Source organism: Pleurodeles waltl, chromosome 1_2, assembly GCF_031143425.1.
Source record: "Pleurodeles waltl isolate 20211129_DDA chromosome 1_2, aPleWal1.hap1.20221129, whole genome shotgun sequence".
Classification (NCBI taxonomy): Eukaryota; Metazoa; Chordata; class Amphibia; order Caudata; family Salamandridae; genus Pleurodeles; species Pleurodeles waltl.
The window spans coordinates 175,086,198-175,107,749 of record NC_090437.1 but is presented as its reverse complement, the minus strand read 5'-3'; the positions used below and the strand labels follow the sequence as shown (position 1 = coordinate 175,107,749).

At 43.6% G+C, this 21,552-nt stretch overlaps 1 protein-coding gene across 1 annotated transcript in view; it reads right to left on the bottom strand.

Annotated features, from left to right (window-relative positions):
• Window positions 1–21,552, bottom strand: part of DCTN6 (dynactin subunit 6) — a 118,328-nt gene that overhangs the window by 47,898 nt on the left and 48,878 nt on the right. Inside the window, exon 6 of the mRNA XM_069237353.1 lies at window positions 9,354–9,496. Coding sequence (XP_069093454.1) covers window positions 9,354–9,496 — 143 coding nt within the window. The remainder of the gene's footprint in view (window positions 1–9,353; window positions 9,497–21,552) is intronic.

Genomic DNA, 21,552 nt, shown 5'->3' with positions numbered 1-21,552 from the left:
TGTAACATGATCAATGTCTGAAAACCCGCTTACTTATGGGATTATGATAGCGTTCTCTTATCTTTAGATGCATTTCTGTTTTTTTTTTTTCAATGTGCATACCTGTTCTAGGATGGAGGGATGTAGGAGAAATGGCTCACCTTCACCTGAAGAGATTCCTGAGAACCGCCTGGCCCACTGCTACCTCTCCGTGCGAGAGGGACTCCAAGCAATAGTGCTTAGTGAAGGTATGACAGCTCTTCCATGTTGCTGCCCTACATATGTCTTGTAGTGGCACTCCGGCAAACAGTGCCGCTGACGATGAGACTTTTCTTGTCGAGTGAGCATGCACAGATGACTGCAAAGGTTTGCCCGCTGCCTGATGGCAGAAGCGAATAGCAGAGGCGATCCATCTAGAAATACTCTGCTTGGATAGCGGGTACCCCTTCCTAGGAGCACTGTACGCCACAAATAGCTGATTAGAGCGCCGAAAAGCTTTAGTCCTGTCCAAATAAAATTGAACGCATCTTTTCACGTCTAAAGAGTGTAATGCCCTCTCCGCTGGAGTAGATGGATGAGGGAAAAAGGACTTGAAGACCAAAGGTTCGTTCATGTGAAAGTCTGACGGAACCTTTTGGAATAAAATGCGGGTTAGTGCGCATTAGTAGTCTATCTTGTTTAAGCTGCAGGAATGGCTCTTGGATGGACAGCGCTTGCACCTCACTGACCCGCCTAGCTGATGTAAGAGCTATCAATAAGGCAACCTTCCACGACAAGTATTTGAGGGAAGCACGGTGGATCAGTTCAAATGGATGCTTCATCAGTTGCGCCAAAACAATATTCAAATTCCACGAAGGAGGTGGCAGTCTGAAAGGAGGGTAAACCCTGAACAGCCCCTTCAGAAATCTCTTAATCAGCCGAGAAGAGAAGAGCGAGGGTGTGTCATCTGAACGTCTGTATGCAGCTATGGCTGCTACATGAACTTTAATGGACGAGTGTGCTAGGCCAGATCGAGCTAACTGTAAGAGATACAGCAATATTTCTTCTGGTGGTGAAAGTAGAGGGTCGATTTGACGCTGATGACACCAGGCACAGAATCTTTTCCATTTACACGGATATGCCTTGTTAGTGCTATCCGCTCTGGCCTTTGACAAAATATCTCTGCAGTCCTGCAGGATGTTCAAATGCGCAAATTCTCTGTGGTGAGGAGCCATGCTGATAACCGCATTGACTGCGGATCGGGGTGCCGAACTTGGCAGTTGTTCATTGTTAGTAAATGAGGTAACGGCTCCAGTGGAATATGAGGTTTGACCGACAGAATGAGGAGCTCTGTGAACCAATGTTGGCGCGGCCAGTACGGGGCTATCAGTATGAGAGTGCACGGTTCTGTTTTCATCTTCGTGAGGACCCTTGGGATCAACGGAATGGGAGGAAAGGCGTAAGCAAAGATGTCTGACCAGACTATCGAAAACGCATTCCCCCAAGATCCCTTTTGGTGATGCCAACTTGCGAAGAACTGGCATTTGGCGTTGTCCTTCTTCGCAAACAGATCCACTGTTGGTGTTCCCCACTGGGAAAAAATCTGGGTCAGTACTGTCTGGTCTAGTTCCCACTCGTGACAGTCCGATTTCTGCCTGCTGAGTGCATCTGCTGCCTTGTTGTTTATTCCCGGCAAGTGTACCGCCGATAGTGTGATGCCTTGCTGCGAGGCCCAGTTCCAGATTGCTTGGGCTTCCCTGGAGAGGGTGAGAGATCTTGTACCTCCTTGTTTGTTGAGATAGTGCATCGTAGTGGTGTTGTCCGTTCTTATCACCACTCGCGATCCAGAGATTCTTGGGAGAAACGCTTGTAAGGCGAGGTGCACTGCCCTGAGTTCTAGCCAATTGATATGTATTGATGCCAGATGAGTTGGCCATTTGCCACTTATTTTCAGGTCCTGTAATACTGCGCCCCAGCCTTCCAGTGAGGCATCTGTTGTTATGGTCCACGGGGCTGGCTGTTGAAGAAACGAGAGACCGATTGACAGATGATGCTTTTGAGACCACCACTTGAGAGTTTTGATCATTATCGGAGTTATTTGTATCCGGTCTTCGAAAGTGCCTGATACTTGGAGCCATTGACGGTTTAGCTGCTCCTGCAAGGGGCGCATCTTTAGCCGACACAGAGGGATCAGAGGTATGCATGAAGACATCATGCCCAATAGTGATTTGAAGAGACGGACTGTAACCTTTCGTCTTTTGTGTATTCAACTCCCTAGGGTTAGTAATCTTTGTTGTCTCTCTAACGTGGGACATGCCATGCCGGATTCCGTGTTCAGTTTTGCTCCCAGAAAAGTAATACTGCGTACTGGTAGAGGGTTGGACTTCTCCCAGTTGATTGTGAATCCGAGATTGGTCAGTAAGGAAACGCACTTTCTTGTTGACTTGTGAGCTCCTGCGTAAGTCTTTGCCTTTATTAACCAGTCGTCTAAGTATGGAAAGACCTGGTGCCTTCTTCTCCTGAGAAAGGCTGCAACTGGTGCTAGGCATTTGGTAAATATTCTTGGGGCTGATTTGAGCCCGAAGGGAAGGACGCGATATTGATCATGGCTCCCGGCTACGGTAAATCTCAAATACTTTCTGTGGGCAGGGTGGATTGGTATGTGGAAGTATGCATCTTTGAGGTCTAGTGATGACATAAAATCTCTTTGATTGAGACGCAGAAGGACGGCCTGCAGGCTGATCATTCGAAACAATTGCTTTTTTAGGTATACATTTAGTCGCCCTAAATCGAGGATCGGCCTCCAATCCTTCCACTTTTTTCGAATGATGAAGAACCTGGAATAAAATCCTGTTCCTCGTTGAGCCCGAGGCACCTTCTCTATAGCTCCCTTGAGAAGGAGCTTGTAGGCTTCTTCTTTGAGTTGTTGAGGATATCTTGAAGGAGTCCTGCGGGGAGGGTTGGAGGGAGGTATCTGGACAAATTCTAAAGTATGGCCCCGTTCCACTAATTGTAGGACCCACTTGTATGACGTAATGGTTTGCCATTGACTGAGAAATAAGGAAATTCTCCCGCCCAGGGTGACAGGAGGAGGACTGAGCGTAGCCGGCGCCTCGAAAACATCAGGTTCTACGAGCTGAATCTTTGGCGGGGCGGGTTGAACGTCCACGGCCTGCCGGTCTACTATAGGCTGGTTGAGTCGGTTGCCTTTGGGAGTAGTATGGCCGATATTGTTGTGAAGATGATGGATAGGAAGAGTATCTCTGTTGTTGATATCCCCCTCTGTAAGAGGGCTGGCCACGCCCCCTAGGACGAAAGGACGATCTTCGATATTGCAGGGTCCCTAATGACCTTGCCGTGTCCGTGTGCGTTTTAATTGACTGTAGGGCTTCGTCCACATGTTTCCCAAATAGCGCTTGGCCATCAAAGGGTAAGTCTAGGATTTTATTCTGGACTTCTGGGCGAAATGAGGTGGCTTTGAGCCAGCCCTGTCTTCTTAATACAGCAGCACCTGCAAGCTGTCTGAAAGCAGTGGTCGCTATATCCATCGCACAGTCTATAAGCTCTGCAGACGTGCGTTGACCCTCTTGTACAGTCTTATTTGCCTCTGATTCTACGTCTTCTGGCAGTTGATTAATAAAAGGTGCAATATCCGCCCAAAGCTGTCTGTCGTATCGAGACAAAATAGCCAAGGAGTTGGCAGCTCTAAGCACTAGGCTGGCCAAAGACGAAAATCTTTTCCCTATGTTATCTAGCCTCCTACCCTCCTTATCTGGGGGCGCGGAAATCGGAGCAGAAGGATTTTTTTATCTTCTTTGAGCCGCCTGAGCTACTACTGAATCTGGAGGAGGATGTCCTGTCAAGCATGTTGATGCATCATCAGGAGCTTTGTATTTCTTATCCAGACGTGGTAAAACTGCTGTGACTGTTGCCGGATTAGTCATGACTTTAAGGCCTTCTTCCCACAGGTAGTTCACCATCGGGATAGAGCGCACAGACTTCGGAAAGGGCTCTTTAAAATCATAAAGGAAACAATCTGTTTGCTTCGTAGGTAGCGGTAAAGCAAAACGCTTGGCTGCCCTCTCTAGGAGATTGTGAAAACCTCCAATGTCTTCAGGTGGGGACTCCACCTTCGAATGAGAAGGAGAAGATGGAGCAGGAATAATATACTCGTCCCACTCTGAGTGAGTATCTATGAGCTCTCCTTCCTCCTGATCTCCTTCTGAAATGTCAGTGTCTTGGGGAATTGTCATGTCCGGGGTGGCCACATCTGTGAGATGCAAAGACGTTGGTCTTTGATGTGGAGTAGAAAGACCAGAAATGGGCGATGGAGAGGCTGTTCTCCTTGTGGAGGAAACCTTCTGTTGTAATCCACTAACATCGCTCTAAGGCCAGTAAGCAGGTCGGAAGGAATATACGTTCCCTGTTGATACTGCTGATGCTCCAAGCAAGCCTGGGGATCATAAGCTTCCTCATATTCTTCCTCTTCCTGGTATTTTACATTCAATTCAGAGGGGCTGTGGGCTGTTCCAAAAGGCCCATCTTCATCTCCCTCCAAAAGATGTACTGGTACCAGGGAGGATACCTTACTAGGTGAAGTGAGGGTTGGAGTTAACTTTTCTGTTCTTTTTTTATGTGTTTCCCTCGTCGACGGTGTCATCGACGGTGTCATCGACGACGTGTAAATTGACTTTGTCATAGACAGTGCCGTCGACGCTGGACGCACCGTTATTTTAATAGCAGAAAGCTTCGCCGACGAGTCTACCGTTGACGACGGTAGGGCTGACACTGACATCAGTGCCGTCGACGATGACGAGGTGTAGACGTTCGTCGACGCTGATGTCGTCGTTGCAGTTCTCGTCGACGGTGGTGTACTTGTTCTCGTCGACGATGTTGCCGACGGAGCCGTTGACGATGGAAATCCTGAAGTAGCTGTTGTCGTCGGCAATGCGCCCACCGATGGTGCCGTCGACGGGGAATCCGTTGACAAGACCTTTTTTCCAGTCACAGAGGATGGCTTTTTGAAAGGCATAGATGGTGAAACAGATGAGGATTTCCTGTGCCTCTCAGAACTGGAAGAATGTCTTTTCCCCTCTTTACTTGAGAGTTTAGTTGGGGAAGAAGATGGGCTGCGACCCTTGTAAGATCCTGGAGCAGTCTTTTTGAGGGCTTTCCTTGAGATTTGTGAGGGAGATCTAGAGCGTGATCTTGCCCTTTTAGTTGATCTCTTGGATGTTGATGATTCCTCACTCTCAGAATCAGAAACTGGATCCTTCCTATGCTTCAGTTTCTGCAGCCATATTAATAATCTGCCTTCTCTATCCTTTAAGGTCTTAGAAGAAAAAGTATGGCAAATCTTACAGTCCTTGGCTGAATGATCTGGGTACAAGCAGTAAATGCAGTCTTGATGAGGATCTTCAGAATGAAGTCTTTTCTTCCCACAAGTCTTGCAGTCTCTAAAGAGACTTTTCTTTTCCTTGTCAGACATAGTTGAAAAATAGCTGACAAATCCAAATAAATGAGTTTCTCTGAGAGAAAAAGAGCTGAATAAAGGTGTGAAAACAGAGCAGAGCTCTGAGGAGACTCCCTAGCACGACGTGCGGTAGAAAATCTGAGGTGCTAGAGCTTCTCTCAGGAGGTTCTGAAGGGTGCTGTCGCCTGATTGGTGGAGGATCAGGTTTGGTCCTTTTCACAAAATGACTCTGAGAGACTATGAAATTGAAGAGGCCTAGGGCCTTTTTCTCTTCAATATGTTTTAACATTACTTGTGAAAATTGTACCGGGACTCCCATCTCGACGACGGGGAATGATTCAAGTATGTGAATCTATGAAAGTTCTAATACTGGAGTAAAACACGCTTACACAGCTTATCGCCAGAGACTCCATATGGAAGGTAACAAAATGGGAGTGATGCTGGCCCGGTTGGTCCAACAGGAGTCCCCTAGGTCCTCCATCTTGACTTTATATAATGACATGGGTAATTTGGTTTGTACACACAGGGCTATTAACGGTGGATTTATCACCCATCTAGTACTTCATACGATGGGCAGCTAAAGCCCCCATTGGAAAGACTTGAGGAATTCCTAGAAGATATATCGCTCCTGGGTCTCAAACCCGGAAGCCAGTGAGACCCTAGATGGCCCAATTAACTGTAAGGAGATACTTTCAGTGATCCAGAGCCCCACAACTGTGAAAATTCCAGGCATTAACGGTCTGCCCTCAAAGTTCTACTATAAATACGCCAATGCTATAGCAGACAGGCTTCTGGAGGTGTACGAAAAGGCCCTGAAAAATGGTAGCCTGCCAGCCACACTTCACAATCTGCAATGCTTATCACACTGATACCATGCCCATAACTCCAAGAAGATGCCTACGCCCTGGTGCTACTGGACATCAAACAAGCATTTGACTCTCTAAACTGGACCTACCTACGGCACATGTTGCAAAAATAGGCTTGGGTCCTAGAGATATCCAGTAGATTTGTCACCTTTATTCTGAGGCCTTTGTGGGTAGAGGTGGTCTCTGAGCCCTTCCGGCTGAGTAGGGGAACAAGAAAGGAGTGCCCCCTCTCGTCCCTCCTGTTTGCCATTGCCATGGAGCCCCTGGCAGAAAGTCCGGGCCCATGGGAGAGAACAATGGGGGGGACCAACCATGTCATTTTCTGTTATGCTAATGATGTCCTACTGTTTCTGCAAAAAACAACCTACTCAGTACCAAATCTGTTAAATGTAATGCACACGTTTGGAGAGCTTTCAGGACTCCATGTTAACCCGGATAAGTCTAAATTATTCCCATTTGGGAGACTAGTAGGGTTCTAGGTCGAGACACTTTCTAAGGTGGGGTTCCCCCGGGCGACAACTGATGTCCGATATTTGGGTGTCCAACTGACGCACACAAACCCAACCTTTCTGGCTCTCAATATTGGGAGGCTGGAAGAAAGGCTTTGTGCATGGATCAGATTCTGGAAAGATCTACCTCTGCCCCCTATGGATAGGGCAGCTATTGCAAAAATGATCACATTGTCGCATTGCTCTATGTGCTCCAGAGCATCCTGTATGCGACCCTCAGGCAATAGTTTTGCATCATGGATAGCCTTATAGTAGATCTACTCTGAGGAAATAAACATAGACGTGCCGGGCTTGCTACACTGAAAAGGATTTGGAGCCAGCGGGATCTTGAGGTTCTGCATTTTGAACCATACCTGGCAGCACAATTGGTTCACTGGCTTGACCCAGTGGACAGTTGGGAAAAGCAGCTCTTAAGGGGCATCTGTGATGGATGATCCTTTCCTGTCCTGCTAATAAGCGGATTGCAGATTCCTTCAACCTTCCACTATATTATTCGACTTGTGACCAAAATCTGGGAAGGAGTGGTTCGGAGAGTAATTTGGCATGCACCATATGCCCCAAACATGCCACTGTGGTTTGTGCAATCCTTCCCAAACATTGCTGACTATATGGATGCAGAGATGGAAGGACAGAGGCTGTGACACTATGGAGGACCTCTACCCAGGAGGGCAGTTCACCACATGAGATAAAGCCACTGAATCCTTTTCACTGGGTACAGGATAGTACATTCAATATATTAAAATTTCACGATGGCTTGTGAAGTGTGGCTGACCTTTCCTAACGCACAGCCCTGTTCCAACACCCTGACAACACTACTAGCTATAGCCGCAGACTGATTTCCCACATCTGTAGGGCGCTGTGCGATGATCTACCAACACTTAACATACAGACCACGTGGGAGGAAGTACTGGGGAAACCCTTAACAACTAGGGATTGGGTAAAGGTTCAAGAGGGAGTGAGGACATTTAATTCCAATGCACGATTCGACATAATGCAATATATTCACATAAATCAAACACACCTCACTCCAAAAACCTTGCATGTTATATACACCACTTAACCAGCCTGCTGCATAAGTTGCGGGGGCAACAGTGGACTTTGTATACATGGTATGGTCTTGCCTGTCCCTGTCCCCTTACTGGCAGGAAATACTGCAAATCCTAAATAGGGTCTCGGGTGGGCTGTGCAGTTCAAAATTCGACAGGTGTTACCAGGCCTGCTTTCTTCTCCCACCATGAAGAAATTGAGAAGGATTTTTTTCCTCCTTGGCTGGGTGTTGGCAAAGCGGCGCACAGCAGTTAAATGGCACATGATACCCTCCACGTATATAGCACAGCAAAAGACGTTTCTGAAAGGGCAATTGAAGAAGAAGTGGGAATGAGGCATGTGCATAGGAATGATGATCTGGAGGATGACTTGCGTGCTTGGTCTGCCATGTTTCTGAACTGAAGAAACCGTATTTGGTGGGGAGGGAAAGAGGCCACCCTGAGCTATGGATGGATGCACCATGGATTTAATAAACCATTTCTTCTGAATCTATACTGCACCACGTACTGGGACTCAGTGTAAGAGCAGGGGTTTGGATGTGGGGGCGGTTATGTTACAAGTTTACCAGGTCAGAATGTTAACTGATGGCTGTTGTTTTAATTACAGTCTATCAGAAATAACTGTTTTTGATTATATCCCAATGACAATGCTTATTTTTTAAAAGCTGACCTTGTAATAATGCATTCCATTCTTCTAAACTTCAATAAAAACCTTATAAAAATATGCATATATGTGTGTATACAGATACATACACACACACACACACACATATCTCAAAGTTAAAAAAATAAATCACTGTTAAAAATAGAGTTATCATACAACGCATGCCGCGGCTGACACTTCTAGCCATGTTTAACTATTGCTTATTTATCTGTTTTCCAGTGCCATTTGCAAATGGGTGTTTTGTGCATGGTGGATGAGTGTTTTGTGCATGGTGGATGACGCCACTTATGGTGTGCTTTATGTGCTTTGCATACCACAACTGGTACATTTCTGTGGCTTTGCACCTTTAAGCCAGAACCATATGTCACTTTTGATGTGTGATTTTTCCACTGATTCTTTTTTTATACACTTCACTAACAACTCTCTTCAGACTGCTTCTGGGCATGCAGAGAAGCAGTTGTTTGCACAGGCTGACCCAATCCACTGCAGGAGGCCAATGCATATGTATATATGGCTACAGTCGGCTCATAAGATCCAGGAATCTTAAAAACAAATAACTGAATAAATGCTCTTGCGCATGAAAAAAGGCAAACATTTTAAAACAAATAAAGCCAGGGAAGAGAAAGCAAGCAATGCGTGAGTGGAAAAAACACAAAACCAGTGGTTAGAAACAGACAGAATGCATTCCTAAGTAGGCTTTTGGCATGTCCCCAGTATGTACTTTTTTGCAACCAGACCAACCGGGCTGTCTGGTACGCCTGATATAAGAAGAAGAAAAATATGAAATAAAGGTATAAAGTACCAATGAAGAAAATTGTAATTATAAGGTTTATCTACCTGTGGTCGCTCAGTCTGCACTCTTCGGAGACAATTAGCCCCATAGATAACCGTGTTGTCTGGGATTACTTCACATGTGTTCACATTACAGCATGCTCCAATAATGCAGCCACTTGTCAAAATAACATTTCGACCAACGAATGCTGTAAAAAATACAACTGTTATCTGCAGGAAAAAATATACAATCCTCAAAATATAAAAAAAAATGTGAATAAGAACATCTGCAGTAAAAGTGAAGAACACAAAGCCTAAATAGATGCATTCAAAAGCTAACAATTAAGCTCTTGAGAAGTAGAAAGTGATACTCATTCTTTTTTCTCCAATGACAGCTGGGAGGCACTGTTCAAAGAAAGCCTTTACACAACCTTACCATTTTAGCAATGTGTTATCACCACTCAGCCAATCATCCTTTAAGTTTGCTCAAGATTAAGAAATATCAACTGCTGTGTGAAAATCTTTTTTTCCCTTTGATCCAGTGACCACGGGTTCTTTCTCTACAAAGATGCTTTTCGAGGATTTTAAAAGTTTGTGTCTAACTCTTCAGAGAGTAATAATTGCAACGTCTCATTGTAGGCTTCACATCAGTTACAGATTATAAATGTAACAAAAAATTGAGAAATAAACATTAAAGGCCTCATTACGGTCCTGGCGGTCTTGAGACGGTCAGGGTGGCGGTGTGACCACCGCCAAAGCGGTGGTCTTACCGCTTTGGCAGCGGTCTGACCGCCACATTACGACAGTGGCAGTTGAGCCACTGTCAGCCCGCCAGCATCGCCAGTTTTCCTCCACAGAAGGGGCTGCGGGGCTGGTAGTCCTAATGCGCCAGGGCAGCGCTGCAAGAAGCGCCGCCTTGGGGATAACAACCCCCCTCTCCACCAGCTTTTACATGGGGGTAGCACTGGCATGTAAAGGCTGGCGGAGACGGAGTGCAGGGGGTGGCAGACAGTGAACAGCACAACAGGTGCTAGTGCACCCTACACACTGCAGCATTGCCGCCGGCTTAATTATGAGAGGGCGTCAATGTTGTAGGCTGTTTCCTGCTGACTCTGCGGGAAACTCCTAATGGGGCCTGCAGGAAGGCAGAAGCAATGGCATCAACCTGACCGCTGGAGTTTGACAGATGGCTTTTTCCGTCCGCCAAACTCATAATGACCACCTAAATGTTTATACATGCATGAAACCTAGTCCATCTATGGAAGATTTGCAGTAGAAATAAGAGAACAGGACCATCATCCACAATTCAGAGATTAAGGGGGTGATTCTGACTGCGGCGGACGGCGGTCGCCGCCTGCGAAGCGGTTCCCGCCGAAAGACCGCTCCGCGGTCAAAAGATCGCGGCGGTCATTCTGGCTTTCCCACTGGGCCGGCGGGCGACCGCCAAAGTCCGCCCGCCAGCCCAGCGGGAAACACCCTTCCCACGAGGACGCCGGCTCAGAATGGAGCCGGCGGAGTGGGAAGGTGCGACGGGTGCAGTTGCACCCGTCGCGACTTTCAGTGCCTGCAAAGCAGACACTGAAATTCTTCGAGGGGCCCTCTTACGGGGGCCCCTGCAGTGCCCATGCCATTGGCATGGGCACTGCAGGGGCCCCCAGGTGCCCCGCGGCACCCCCTACCGCCATCCTGTTCCTGGCGGGAGAACCGCCAGGAACCGGATGGCGGTAGGGGGTGTCAGAATCCTCCATGGCGGCGGAGCGTGCTCCGCCGCCATGGAGGATTCTCAAGGGCAGCGGGAGATCGGCGGTACACCGCCGACTTTCCGTTTCTGGCCGCGGGTCAGAATGCCCAGCTGTGCACCGCCAGCCTGTTGGCGGTGCTACCGCCGACCTCCGCCATGGCGGTAATTACCGCCAGGGTCAGAATGACCCCCTAAGTGTCTGGCAAAACATGCCTTGAATGACCTCACTGGAAGTCCAAGCACCTCAACAACAAATTGACCATTGAATATTCAAATATTCATTAGAATGTCTGTCCTTCATCAGCACTCAGAAGGGAGTGCGAACAAAGTTATATGCAGCAACTTTACTCCAACAGGACGAAGAGGAACGCAGAGGTAACATTACTCCAATGAGGCGAAGAGGAAAGCTGTGATTCTCTATAAATATGAACAGTCAGAATCATGCAAAGCAATCAACAATGAACAAGCACTGCCAAAGCCAGTAGGTCTCACCTATGCAAGAGCTATTGGCTTTGCCAATGTGTTTTCGCCATGTTGTATACCAGCGTGGCTGCTGTTCAGCATGGCTAAAAGTAAATTGCATAGAGAAGAGTAGAGTGTGTTAGAGTGGCATAGAGTGGAGGGTTGTAAAGTGGAGCGGAGTAGAGTGAAGCAGAGTGGAGTGGCATAGAGTGGAGCTGGTAGAATAGAGTGAGAGTAAAGTGTCAAAGTGGCATGCAATGGAGTAAAACGTCATAGAGTGGAGTGTTTTGCAGTGTCATAATGTGGAGTGGTGTGTCGTAGAGTAGAGCAGAAGAGAATAAAGGTAGAGTAATAAAAGGGTGGAGAGACACGGAGTGTCGAAGAATTGTGTGTCATACATTGAAGTGGTGAGGAGTGGCATAGCATATAGTACAGTGTCATGGAGGGGCGTAGTGTCGCAGAATGGAGTAGGGTAGAGTAGAGTTTCGTAGAGTGGGGTATGTATGGTGTGGTAGCGCACTGCTATCACAGCAAATACATTTTCTATTGAAATGACCATTATATTTGCACAGATGTACAGTTTTACTGATGAAACTATACAGCGCACAAACGATAATATATGGAAATCAGCATCACCTAGTCTACTGATTTTTGGATTGTATTACATTTGTTTACACCACACTTCAGATTTATAAAAAATGTGCTTCATTTGTGCTTACCTAATTCTGATATATTCTAAAATATTTCTACAGTACATTTACAGGCATTTACATTTTGTTGTGTGATAGAAAAATCAAACATCCTACAGCCTTTTGACATTCAATACCCAGCAAGTTTGCCACATAAAAACCCATCACTTTGAAGTGGAGAAAGAAAAGAAAACACCAAGCTCTCTCAGGACACAGCCTAACATTTGAACCTGACTTTGGAATGCACAGCAAATATGACAATATAAAAACTAATTTTAAAGGCTTGTTTGTTGCTCATTCACCTTTGAACTCCAGCATGGCTATTTGACTCCCCTACTTTCAGCACCTCTGGGCATGGGCATGAAATTGAGGAAGAGGAAGTTATGCTGTTAGCAAAGAGCACTGACCAAAATAATTACCCTCGTAGACAGAGCATTGTTTTTCACAGGCATCTGCTAGTGGCAGAGATAAGTAGAATCAGTCATAAAGAAAGACAGAGGGCAGAAAACCTTTTCAAAGAAATGCAGCAGCTTACTGGTGCGAACCAGCATGCAGGAGACAACTGAAAACATGTGTCCTCTCCTGGAGTGCCTCACGAAAAATAAAACAAAAGTTCTCTCAAAGTGAGCAATCATAGAAGAATACAAGGAGCCGGTCAGAGGTGGTAAACAGAATGTGCTCCGCAGGAGGGACAAAGACATGCTGGACAGCCTAAAACATGTTAGGCCAACAAATAGAAAGCATGCAAATGTGAGTTAAAAATAACGCTAATGGTAATCAATGGGCAGAATGTATTCCTAGTGAAGCTTTCAGAATATTCCCAAAATGTCTTTTGCAACCTGTAGGCACTGACCTAAAAGCAAAACTATATTATGCTTTATGTAAGCAGGTTAGAAAATCCCATCTCCGCTGCCCCGCTGGGCCTCAGGAGGACTCACAGATATCTAGATCTTAAGGCATTGTGACAAAGAACCACACAATGTTGGAGTGGCATGACATGCCTCCTCCAACGTATCAGGTCAACAGCGTACATTGACACATTCATGAGTTTAGGGACCTTGCACCAATGACACATTCCTCAGGTTATGGACCTGGGGTACACCCAACCACATGCTCAGTCTACAGCTAGGAACTACTGCCAGTCCATTCACCTCAGACATACATACTAGAGCAGATTATATTTCACATACATGCTTACCATATCATAATAGCCACAAATCCCTGCCCTCCCACTGCAGAACAGGCAATACAGAACACATAATCATTGGTGACATGGACTTATCTTTATCTTTTTGTTTTAGTCCCAGAAGTCTCATTCTCTGCTTGCTAAGTATTTTGTAATATATTTGATCTGTTTCCTCTCATTATCCAGATATGCTGAGGTGGCGCACATGCAGTCAAGCCAGACTCCGATATCAACATCTCCTTGCACTCAGTTACAAAGTGAGACAGCTCCACAATCAAGTCTTCATGTGAAGCCAGAAACCTTTCTAGGTCATCAAGATCATAGTACTCTCTATTGCGGTCATCAACCATCACCAGTATAGCAGCCGGTCCCAACTAACAATATGTGGTGTCCCAGTTCTTTAGTGCTGTGTATTCAGCACCAAGGATGACCTACCTTTCAAGTTAGTCTCATGGGAGAAGTCTGTAGACAGACCAAACAGTCTATGCTAGGCTTCTCACCTTTTGCACTTCTTGTCTCAAGTTCTCCTAAAACAAGACCTCCAACCCTGTGGAACGCCAAGGTGGAAAGAACTAAGATTGCAAAAATTTGGGACAAATGTTTCAGGATCTTCACAGTATCAGATTGCTCCGGATCCTCAACACTCAGGGAAATGTAAATTGTCCTCCTCCTTCTGTTCTCCAAATCTACAATTTTCCGTTGTATGTTCATATGTTGCCGCCCCAAATCAGGGCCCCTGTTCAAGAGATCAATTTGGTGTTTCACTACATAAAGTCTTCATTCTGAGGCCTCCAGCAAGTCTGATCTGATAGATTTTATTTCTGTGGCCTTTTCAACAGTTTTATTTTGAACACACTGAAGAGCAATTTGATATAATGCAGTTTATGCATTGAGGTCTCCATATACATTTCTACAATTGTTAAGATAAGGGGAGACATCAAGGGAACTTTTTTTTTTACCAGAATTTAGGGTCCCTCTCACTGCCTCTGTGAGATCCAGAGGAAGAAATGCATGGCGGTCAGAACCACTTAGAGATTGGGTCACAAGGGATTCTGCACAGGCAATAGAGTATAGAAAATGCAAGGAGCGTTCCCATACACAGAGTCACTCCCTACAGAGAGGTGCAAAGCAGAGTGGTCTATTCAGACAGACCATAGCAATGGGTACCCAACAGTCAGCAAATATCTCTGCTGGCTCTTCTTGTATCAAGTGCTCTGATTCCGCCAAGTTCCAGAGTCTAAAGAGAGCCCCTCAGGGGTTGTAAAGTACATCTGGAGCTTCAACTGATACAGACCTTCATCTGTGTTGGAGAAAAGAGACAATATTCTCTAGGAGTAACCCCTCAGTCATAACAAAATAATTATTGTATCACCTCGGGATACAGTAATGCCTGCAAGTGTGGCTCTATGTATTCCTCCTATAAAAAGGTACATTCAACTTCTATTCATCCAAAAAAGAGTTCTTGCTGCCTTTCTACAAATATCATTACTGCAGATAACTTCCAAGCAAGTGAGTCTCGTCACATATAGGTCACAAACAGGAAACAGAGGTTCTTGAAAAGCATAGAAAAGTAAACAATCCAAAGAAAGAATGCTATTTGTACAAATTTACTGGTAAAACCAGCTGTGAAGCAGAGCTCTTGCCGCCTGCTCTCCAGTAACTGTTCATTCTTTCTAGAACTCCGTGACCTCAAACCTAATGGTCTCTAGGGCAACCAGAATGCTGAATAGCCCCTGAAGCACAGAAAAGAAGAGCTACACCAAAACGCACCCTAAATTATCACCTTTCTTTAAAAAACAAAGGAAAAAAAAAAAAAAAAAACATTAAAAATATTAATACAATCTATGTTATGTAAAAATTAAAATAAAATCCATATAGAACCCCATTCAAAGTTGTATTTCCTCTACTGCATCCGTCACTTCTTTCTTACCATTAATCGCCATCCGAATGGTACGCCTGACCACTCGATTATCTTGTTTCACCAATCTATTCCCTTGGGGATTTTAAAGGATGTGCAAATATGTATAAGGCCATGACTCTTCATCATTGCAGACAAAAGTTGAGTTCCATTATCTGCTGCAGTCAATCCCAGATCATCATTTTGCCAGAATATTCTCTTTTAAACTTGATGACATTTTTGTTAAGATGTTCCCCGTAAATTCTACTACTATCCACTTTGAGAAAACATCCATTATTATTATTATGGGAAATGCTTCCTTTCTGACAAATATTCCATGGGACCAATGAAGTCTAAGCATACTTTCATCCAAGCACCTTTTGCACCACTTAACACCCTAACTTCAAATGTTTCTCACTTTCCCTATACAAATCAAAACCTTCAAACTACACTTTGACTTCACCATCCATCAAAAACTTTCTTTCAAATGTCTCTTGGTATGTCATTGACGCAATTTATCCTCATGTGCACTTATCAATTTCTTCCTCACTACCTAAGGAGGCACATGCTTTTCCCCTCTCCTCACCGAAGCATCAGTTGCACCAAAATTGAGTTCACCTTAAATTGTGGCATGCCTGTGCAAAGAACAACCCACTTCTGCTTCCCTCTTCCAACCATGACGAATACCCTTGACTAACTCCTGAAAAATTACATCCTCATATGAAGCGCTCTCCCATATCACAGCACTACACTCATCCTCAAGAGCATCTTCTAAGTTTGCAACAACATATTCTGTCTCACTAATCTTACCATCTGTAGTGAAATGTGTGTTTTGACCAACGACTTCGTATTGCACCACTTTGCACACGGATTAGCTGTCTAGTGTTCACCAGTTACAGACTACATTTTGTATTCAGTTTAGCCTTAAATTCATTCTGTCTATTGACTTTATCGTGGCATGTTAAAAGTTACCTGTAATTTTCCACATTGTAAACTTTGCATTCTGTTTTGTTTTCGTGCTTTTTCGCACCAAGGGCTTTGGTTGATAATGATGCACTCAGACAGCAGGGAACTGCCTTGTTTTGATTTGACATCTTGGGATTGTGGCCAAAACCCAACGTGTTATTTTCAAAGCATACCTAAACTAGCCAGTATGTTTAAATTGCGAAATGAGGGGGTTTTCCCAGAAAGCTCTTTTTGTTTTTTTAAGATATAAAAAGACTCAGTGCGACAGAGAGAGGGTCGGTCAGTCGCCTCAATAAGGATTCTAGACATCAGATGCCTCATATCTTTCCCGTGAGGGTAGAGATCTCTTTCTTTTTCGCAGTCGAACGGGGTCATCGTCTTGCTGGCATGAGAAAGATGAAGAACCTGGCAGGCCCTACGGTGATGCATTTTTTATTCCTTGTTTGCTTTGCATTATAATATAAATACATATATTTGCTGTGTATATTGCAGTGGAGAATAATTTTGGCATAATTTCCTTTCATTGCTGTGACTATTTTTAAACGTGTGCTTTCAACATGTTAATCTCCTTTTAGGAACATCGTGGTGAAATAATAAATGTCTTCTTTGAATTAAGAAGCGCATTACAGAGCTTTTTGTCAGCTCGGTTTTTAGTGAAAAGCAAAACACCATCCCATTTCGAGGGCAAACTTGAATAACATTGTGCCCGCATATTCTTCCATCCAGCCACATATTCAATTTAATGTCTCTTGTGGCTGGAAAGCAAATACTGTCAATCTCGCTGAAACTTCATCTGGTCATCCCGGTTTTAAAATATTCAGGAAATGCTTATGATTAGTGAGCTGCTTAAGGCTTACTCCCCACATGTACGTACAAAAGTACTCAGCCCCCCATGCAGTTGCCAAAGCTTGACCTTTAATCAATGCATAGCTGCTTTCAGGTGCACTCAAAGATCTTGCCGCAAAAAGCAACAAAAAATAAAAACAAAAATGTCTTTATATTTTATTTATCTTATCTCTGCCACTAGCAGATGCCTGTGACTTAGAGCATTCTGTTGTATAACTGACATCCTTACGATTGCATCACTCGGGACAGGTTTCAATAGCATGGGAAAAGGCAAAGAAAAATCTCAAGTTACAGCTAACAAAACAAAATACATATTTTCTAAGAGCAACTGTGGAAAAAGGTTACTGGAAAGATAAAATGTGCATCTCTGTTAACTCTTCAGATCAGCGAATGGTACAATCCTGTTCTGGCTCTCATAAGGACGTGTTCAGAGCAACATTACTAAATATTTCAGGAAAATATTTTCCTCTAGTGACTGACCCCAAATTCCCACTAGTCGAAATAGGCTGCCTCAAACCTCCTTTTGACTCATGACCATGGGAATACGATGGCTGGGTGTTGGCGTGGCACAATGTTCCTGGCCCTTTTCAGTCTGACCCAAACCTTCCTTGTTTCACACACAATCATAAAACCTTTTTTTTTTAAATGTAATTAACAGGCACTCCCTTGCGCACCAGCACCATAATATAGCAGCCAACTGTTTAGGTGTGCTATACAAATGCTCACCTTATCCTTTGTACAGTATCGCCACACAATTGTTGTTATTTCTGGTTTGTTTTCAGTCCAAACTAATCCTTAATACACTATGTTAAAAATGGTGACAAATGCATTCAACACATTTACTAACCACTTTGCCACTATTATTGTAAATATAAATTACTCCCCGCAGTTACGATTCCTGCAACTCATGGCTAGTTTTTACATTTTAGCACTGCCACCTTCCACGGTTACCTCTGATTTTTGGTTTCCCACATGTATTTAACCTGGAATTTGCTTCTAAGTGAGGTGATTTCGGTTTCCGTCCCTGCATTTGCCCATTTGCACATCACAAATGCATGACAATTGTGTGTTGAGCATTCTGTTTAAAAAATGTTTTTCTTTTCTATACGGATTTAAAAAAAATGTTTTACTACTTCTGTACGATGTTCGACCATGAGTGGTAGGTAAGCACTTCCTGACCCTTCAATCTGTCATACTGGTAGACGTTTGTGCACGGTTTGGAGAGTGTCACCTTCATATTTACCTTTATTTTAAGCGTGCCAACAAAAGTAACTCATGACTTCTGTTCTTATGGACACATTTCTTAAACCATTGTATCTGGATGGAAATGTCGACAAACATTGCTCTGGACAGTCTCATTATTTGATGAAAACTAAGAAAGGAAATGTAGATTATTTTTCTTCAATACTGTAAGCGCCAGAATACCCTCATAAGTGATAAAACACTCTACAAATCTGCATGAATGCTCTGATTTGATAACCGCTGAGATACATTTTCTGTTGTGCGGTCTACTCTTCTCACTTTACTTAAGCACTGCAACGATATCTATTCACACAGCATATTCTGCATTTGAAGGTGGACTTTCAGATGGCATCAACACGCCACATGGCCTCTCTGCAGGTGGATCAGGCATCCCAGATTTTCTGGGGCACTCTCTGTTTTCCACTATCAGTTCTGGCTAATTTCTGCGAATTTAGCATATGTCAAAGTTTTCGGAGAGAGCGGACAGAACATATAGGGAGGCGAGTTTTCATTTGTTCTGTGTGTGTGTGTGTGTCATAGCGCAGAGATCATTACTAGCCGCTACCTGAAAACAAGTTAGTGAACACGTATGATACTGCATGTAGAAGTTGCATTTAGTTCGCCTTGGTGTCTTATTGTCTGTGTTTACTATGTGGGTGAGAGCTGTCAGTTAAGGCATTCTGGTCGGTGCAGAACTATAGTCCTACTTTTAGATGTGTAGAATGTCCAAGATTTTGATTCTCAAAGTCTGGACACCAAAAATCAAGGAACATGCCCATATTGTGGCTACGGAAGTGTCCACTGATACAGACACATCATGCTATTGTGGAATGTCAGTGTGATGTAGCTCACATGCTTTGAGACTAACAAAACTTGTAGAATAAAATAAAATGCATCGAAGTCAACAAGGGGTTTCAACACACAAGCATTTCCACATTATCAGAATATTGTGCACTTCAATATAATCTACCTATTGCCTACTGGCAACGGAAAAATACCAACTCTTTGAGAGCAGTAAGGGCATGAGTTGAAACAGAGAGATTATAGCCTACAAACTTTAACTCGGAATTATCAAAGCGTGACTATAGTCAATATGAACCAAATGTTGACAACTACTATTAAATTCAACTGTCTGTGTACTTTTAAGGGTATGTGAGTAAACTGATTTGTCTCTATTCCGTCCCTCCTATTAAGGGGATTCATGCCTGGGCAGAATTCAGGTGAAGAAGAATTTTACATTCCTTCAAATTCTGAGATTACAGGATTAACCAGCTGTTGATTTCCCCTTGCCAGGCATCCTGTTTTACGTTTAAACTGTTGTTGCAGCTCTAATCCTTAGAAGATAAAAAAACATTGTCTAGTGCCAAAAAGTCAACTGTGCAAGGCATAAAACTTTCTTCCACAGCGACTTGCAAGTGCAGCTAAAGCACATCGATGAAAACCTGCAAATGACACGTTGACTAACAGCATCATTTTAGTAGTTATCGTTTTAGCATAATTTGAGAATCGGATTAGTAGCTGATGCATAGCATGCCTCAACATTCTGAGGAGTTTGAAGCACAAACTAGGAGAAAAATTAACAAAAGTAGCACAGTCTTGATACAGAGGTCTGATAGTGTGGTAATGCCTAAAATGAATTCATAAATGTATGCTAACTGCTGACTCATGAACGTCAATCCACCAAAATGCCAGGAGTAGCTGAAGTGGCATCACATATTATTTAACGTATTCTTTCATTCACACACGCATGCATGTGCTGAAGCAGATATGCTAATTAGAAATTATTATTAAATGTTTATATGTTATGATTAGCAAAAGTTCATAGAGAAATTAATTGTAGAGAAAATAATGTGCACATTTGAAAATGTGCCCACGGAGAATGGCAGCCACTTATACGAAAGTTGTACTAAAATGATAAAAAATGATGTGAAATAATGAAAAATGTAATAATAATGTAGTAATGTGCCATATTGAGATGTATAACCTAGGTTTTGTATTATATTGTAGAGGTGACTTAGCCGAAGTTGTGGCCTAGTCTTTCCAGGCCTCACGCAGGAGCCGAATTAATAAACATACAATGTAGAAGCTGCTGGTGCATTGAACTGACCGTGAACCATTTGCTGTTTAATAACATTTGCTTTGCTAGAGTTTTCTGCAATGTACCAATGGTCAGGAGATGATGGAACCAAAACTGTTACAATTTGGTGTAAGGCAGACTCGACGTACTTTCCAGGACTCAAACAATAGAGACACTGACTGGAAAAGAAGATGCAACATTTTTGTTACTTGATGAGCCGGCTGATGAGAACATCGCACAGTGAACCAATCAATGAACTGAGAACGGCGAAATATTAGAATTCATAAATTTGTAAAATTAATTTTATTGGTTAGGGTAATAACTGGTGATTGACTGACCAATTAGGAATTAGGGGGATGGACTGAAAAAGACATGACAAGGGGCGAAAACTTTAGAATTCAGGAGATGCGAGGAGAGAACTGATGATGTCAGAGATTCAATTCAAGATTATGTCATTGGGCTCATGCTCTTGAGAGCCTGATGCATTGCTGATCAATTGATGACCTGAAGACGAAGACTGACTTTGTTGCTGATCCATTTCGTGGATAGGTAGCTATGACAATGTGACTGATTAACCTTTGTGCCTTTTCTTCTATGTACCAACTGCGCTGTTTTTATAAGTTATCTACTAGTTAGATGTTTTTCCAAATTCATGTTCTAAATTGTTTTTCGCATGAAGTCCCACATGCTAATGCTAATCTGGGTTAGGTAGGATTTTTGGGTGACGTTGACAGTGACAAGTGATTGACGAACTGATTGCTGAACTCTGCTATTAATGTTGATGTATTAATCTTTGTAAGTTTATGCTGAAGCACTAGAGCATATGTTTTCTCAAGTTCTGATTAGATTGTGTTATTGGTGGTCACTAATAAACTAATTCTGAGCTGACTGAATAAAGTTTGAGTTAACCTTATGCACTAGAATCGTAACTAATAGAGAAATAACATTTATTAAAGGTATATTGAGTTGTGGTTATTAATGAAATGTTGATATAATTGTCTAATAATTAATGATGTTCTCTTAGTGGTTATTGATGAGTCATATTGAAAATTGATAACATTGGTCACCACATGGCTAGAATAATCCATGCGATCCAAAAGTTTCATCGGCCTATATGCGTCCCCTTGTAAGTTCACTTACTAAGGACTAGGTGCGCTAG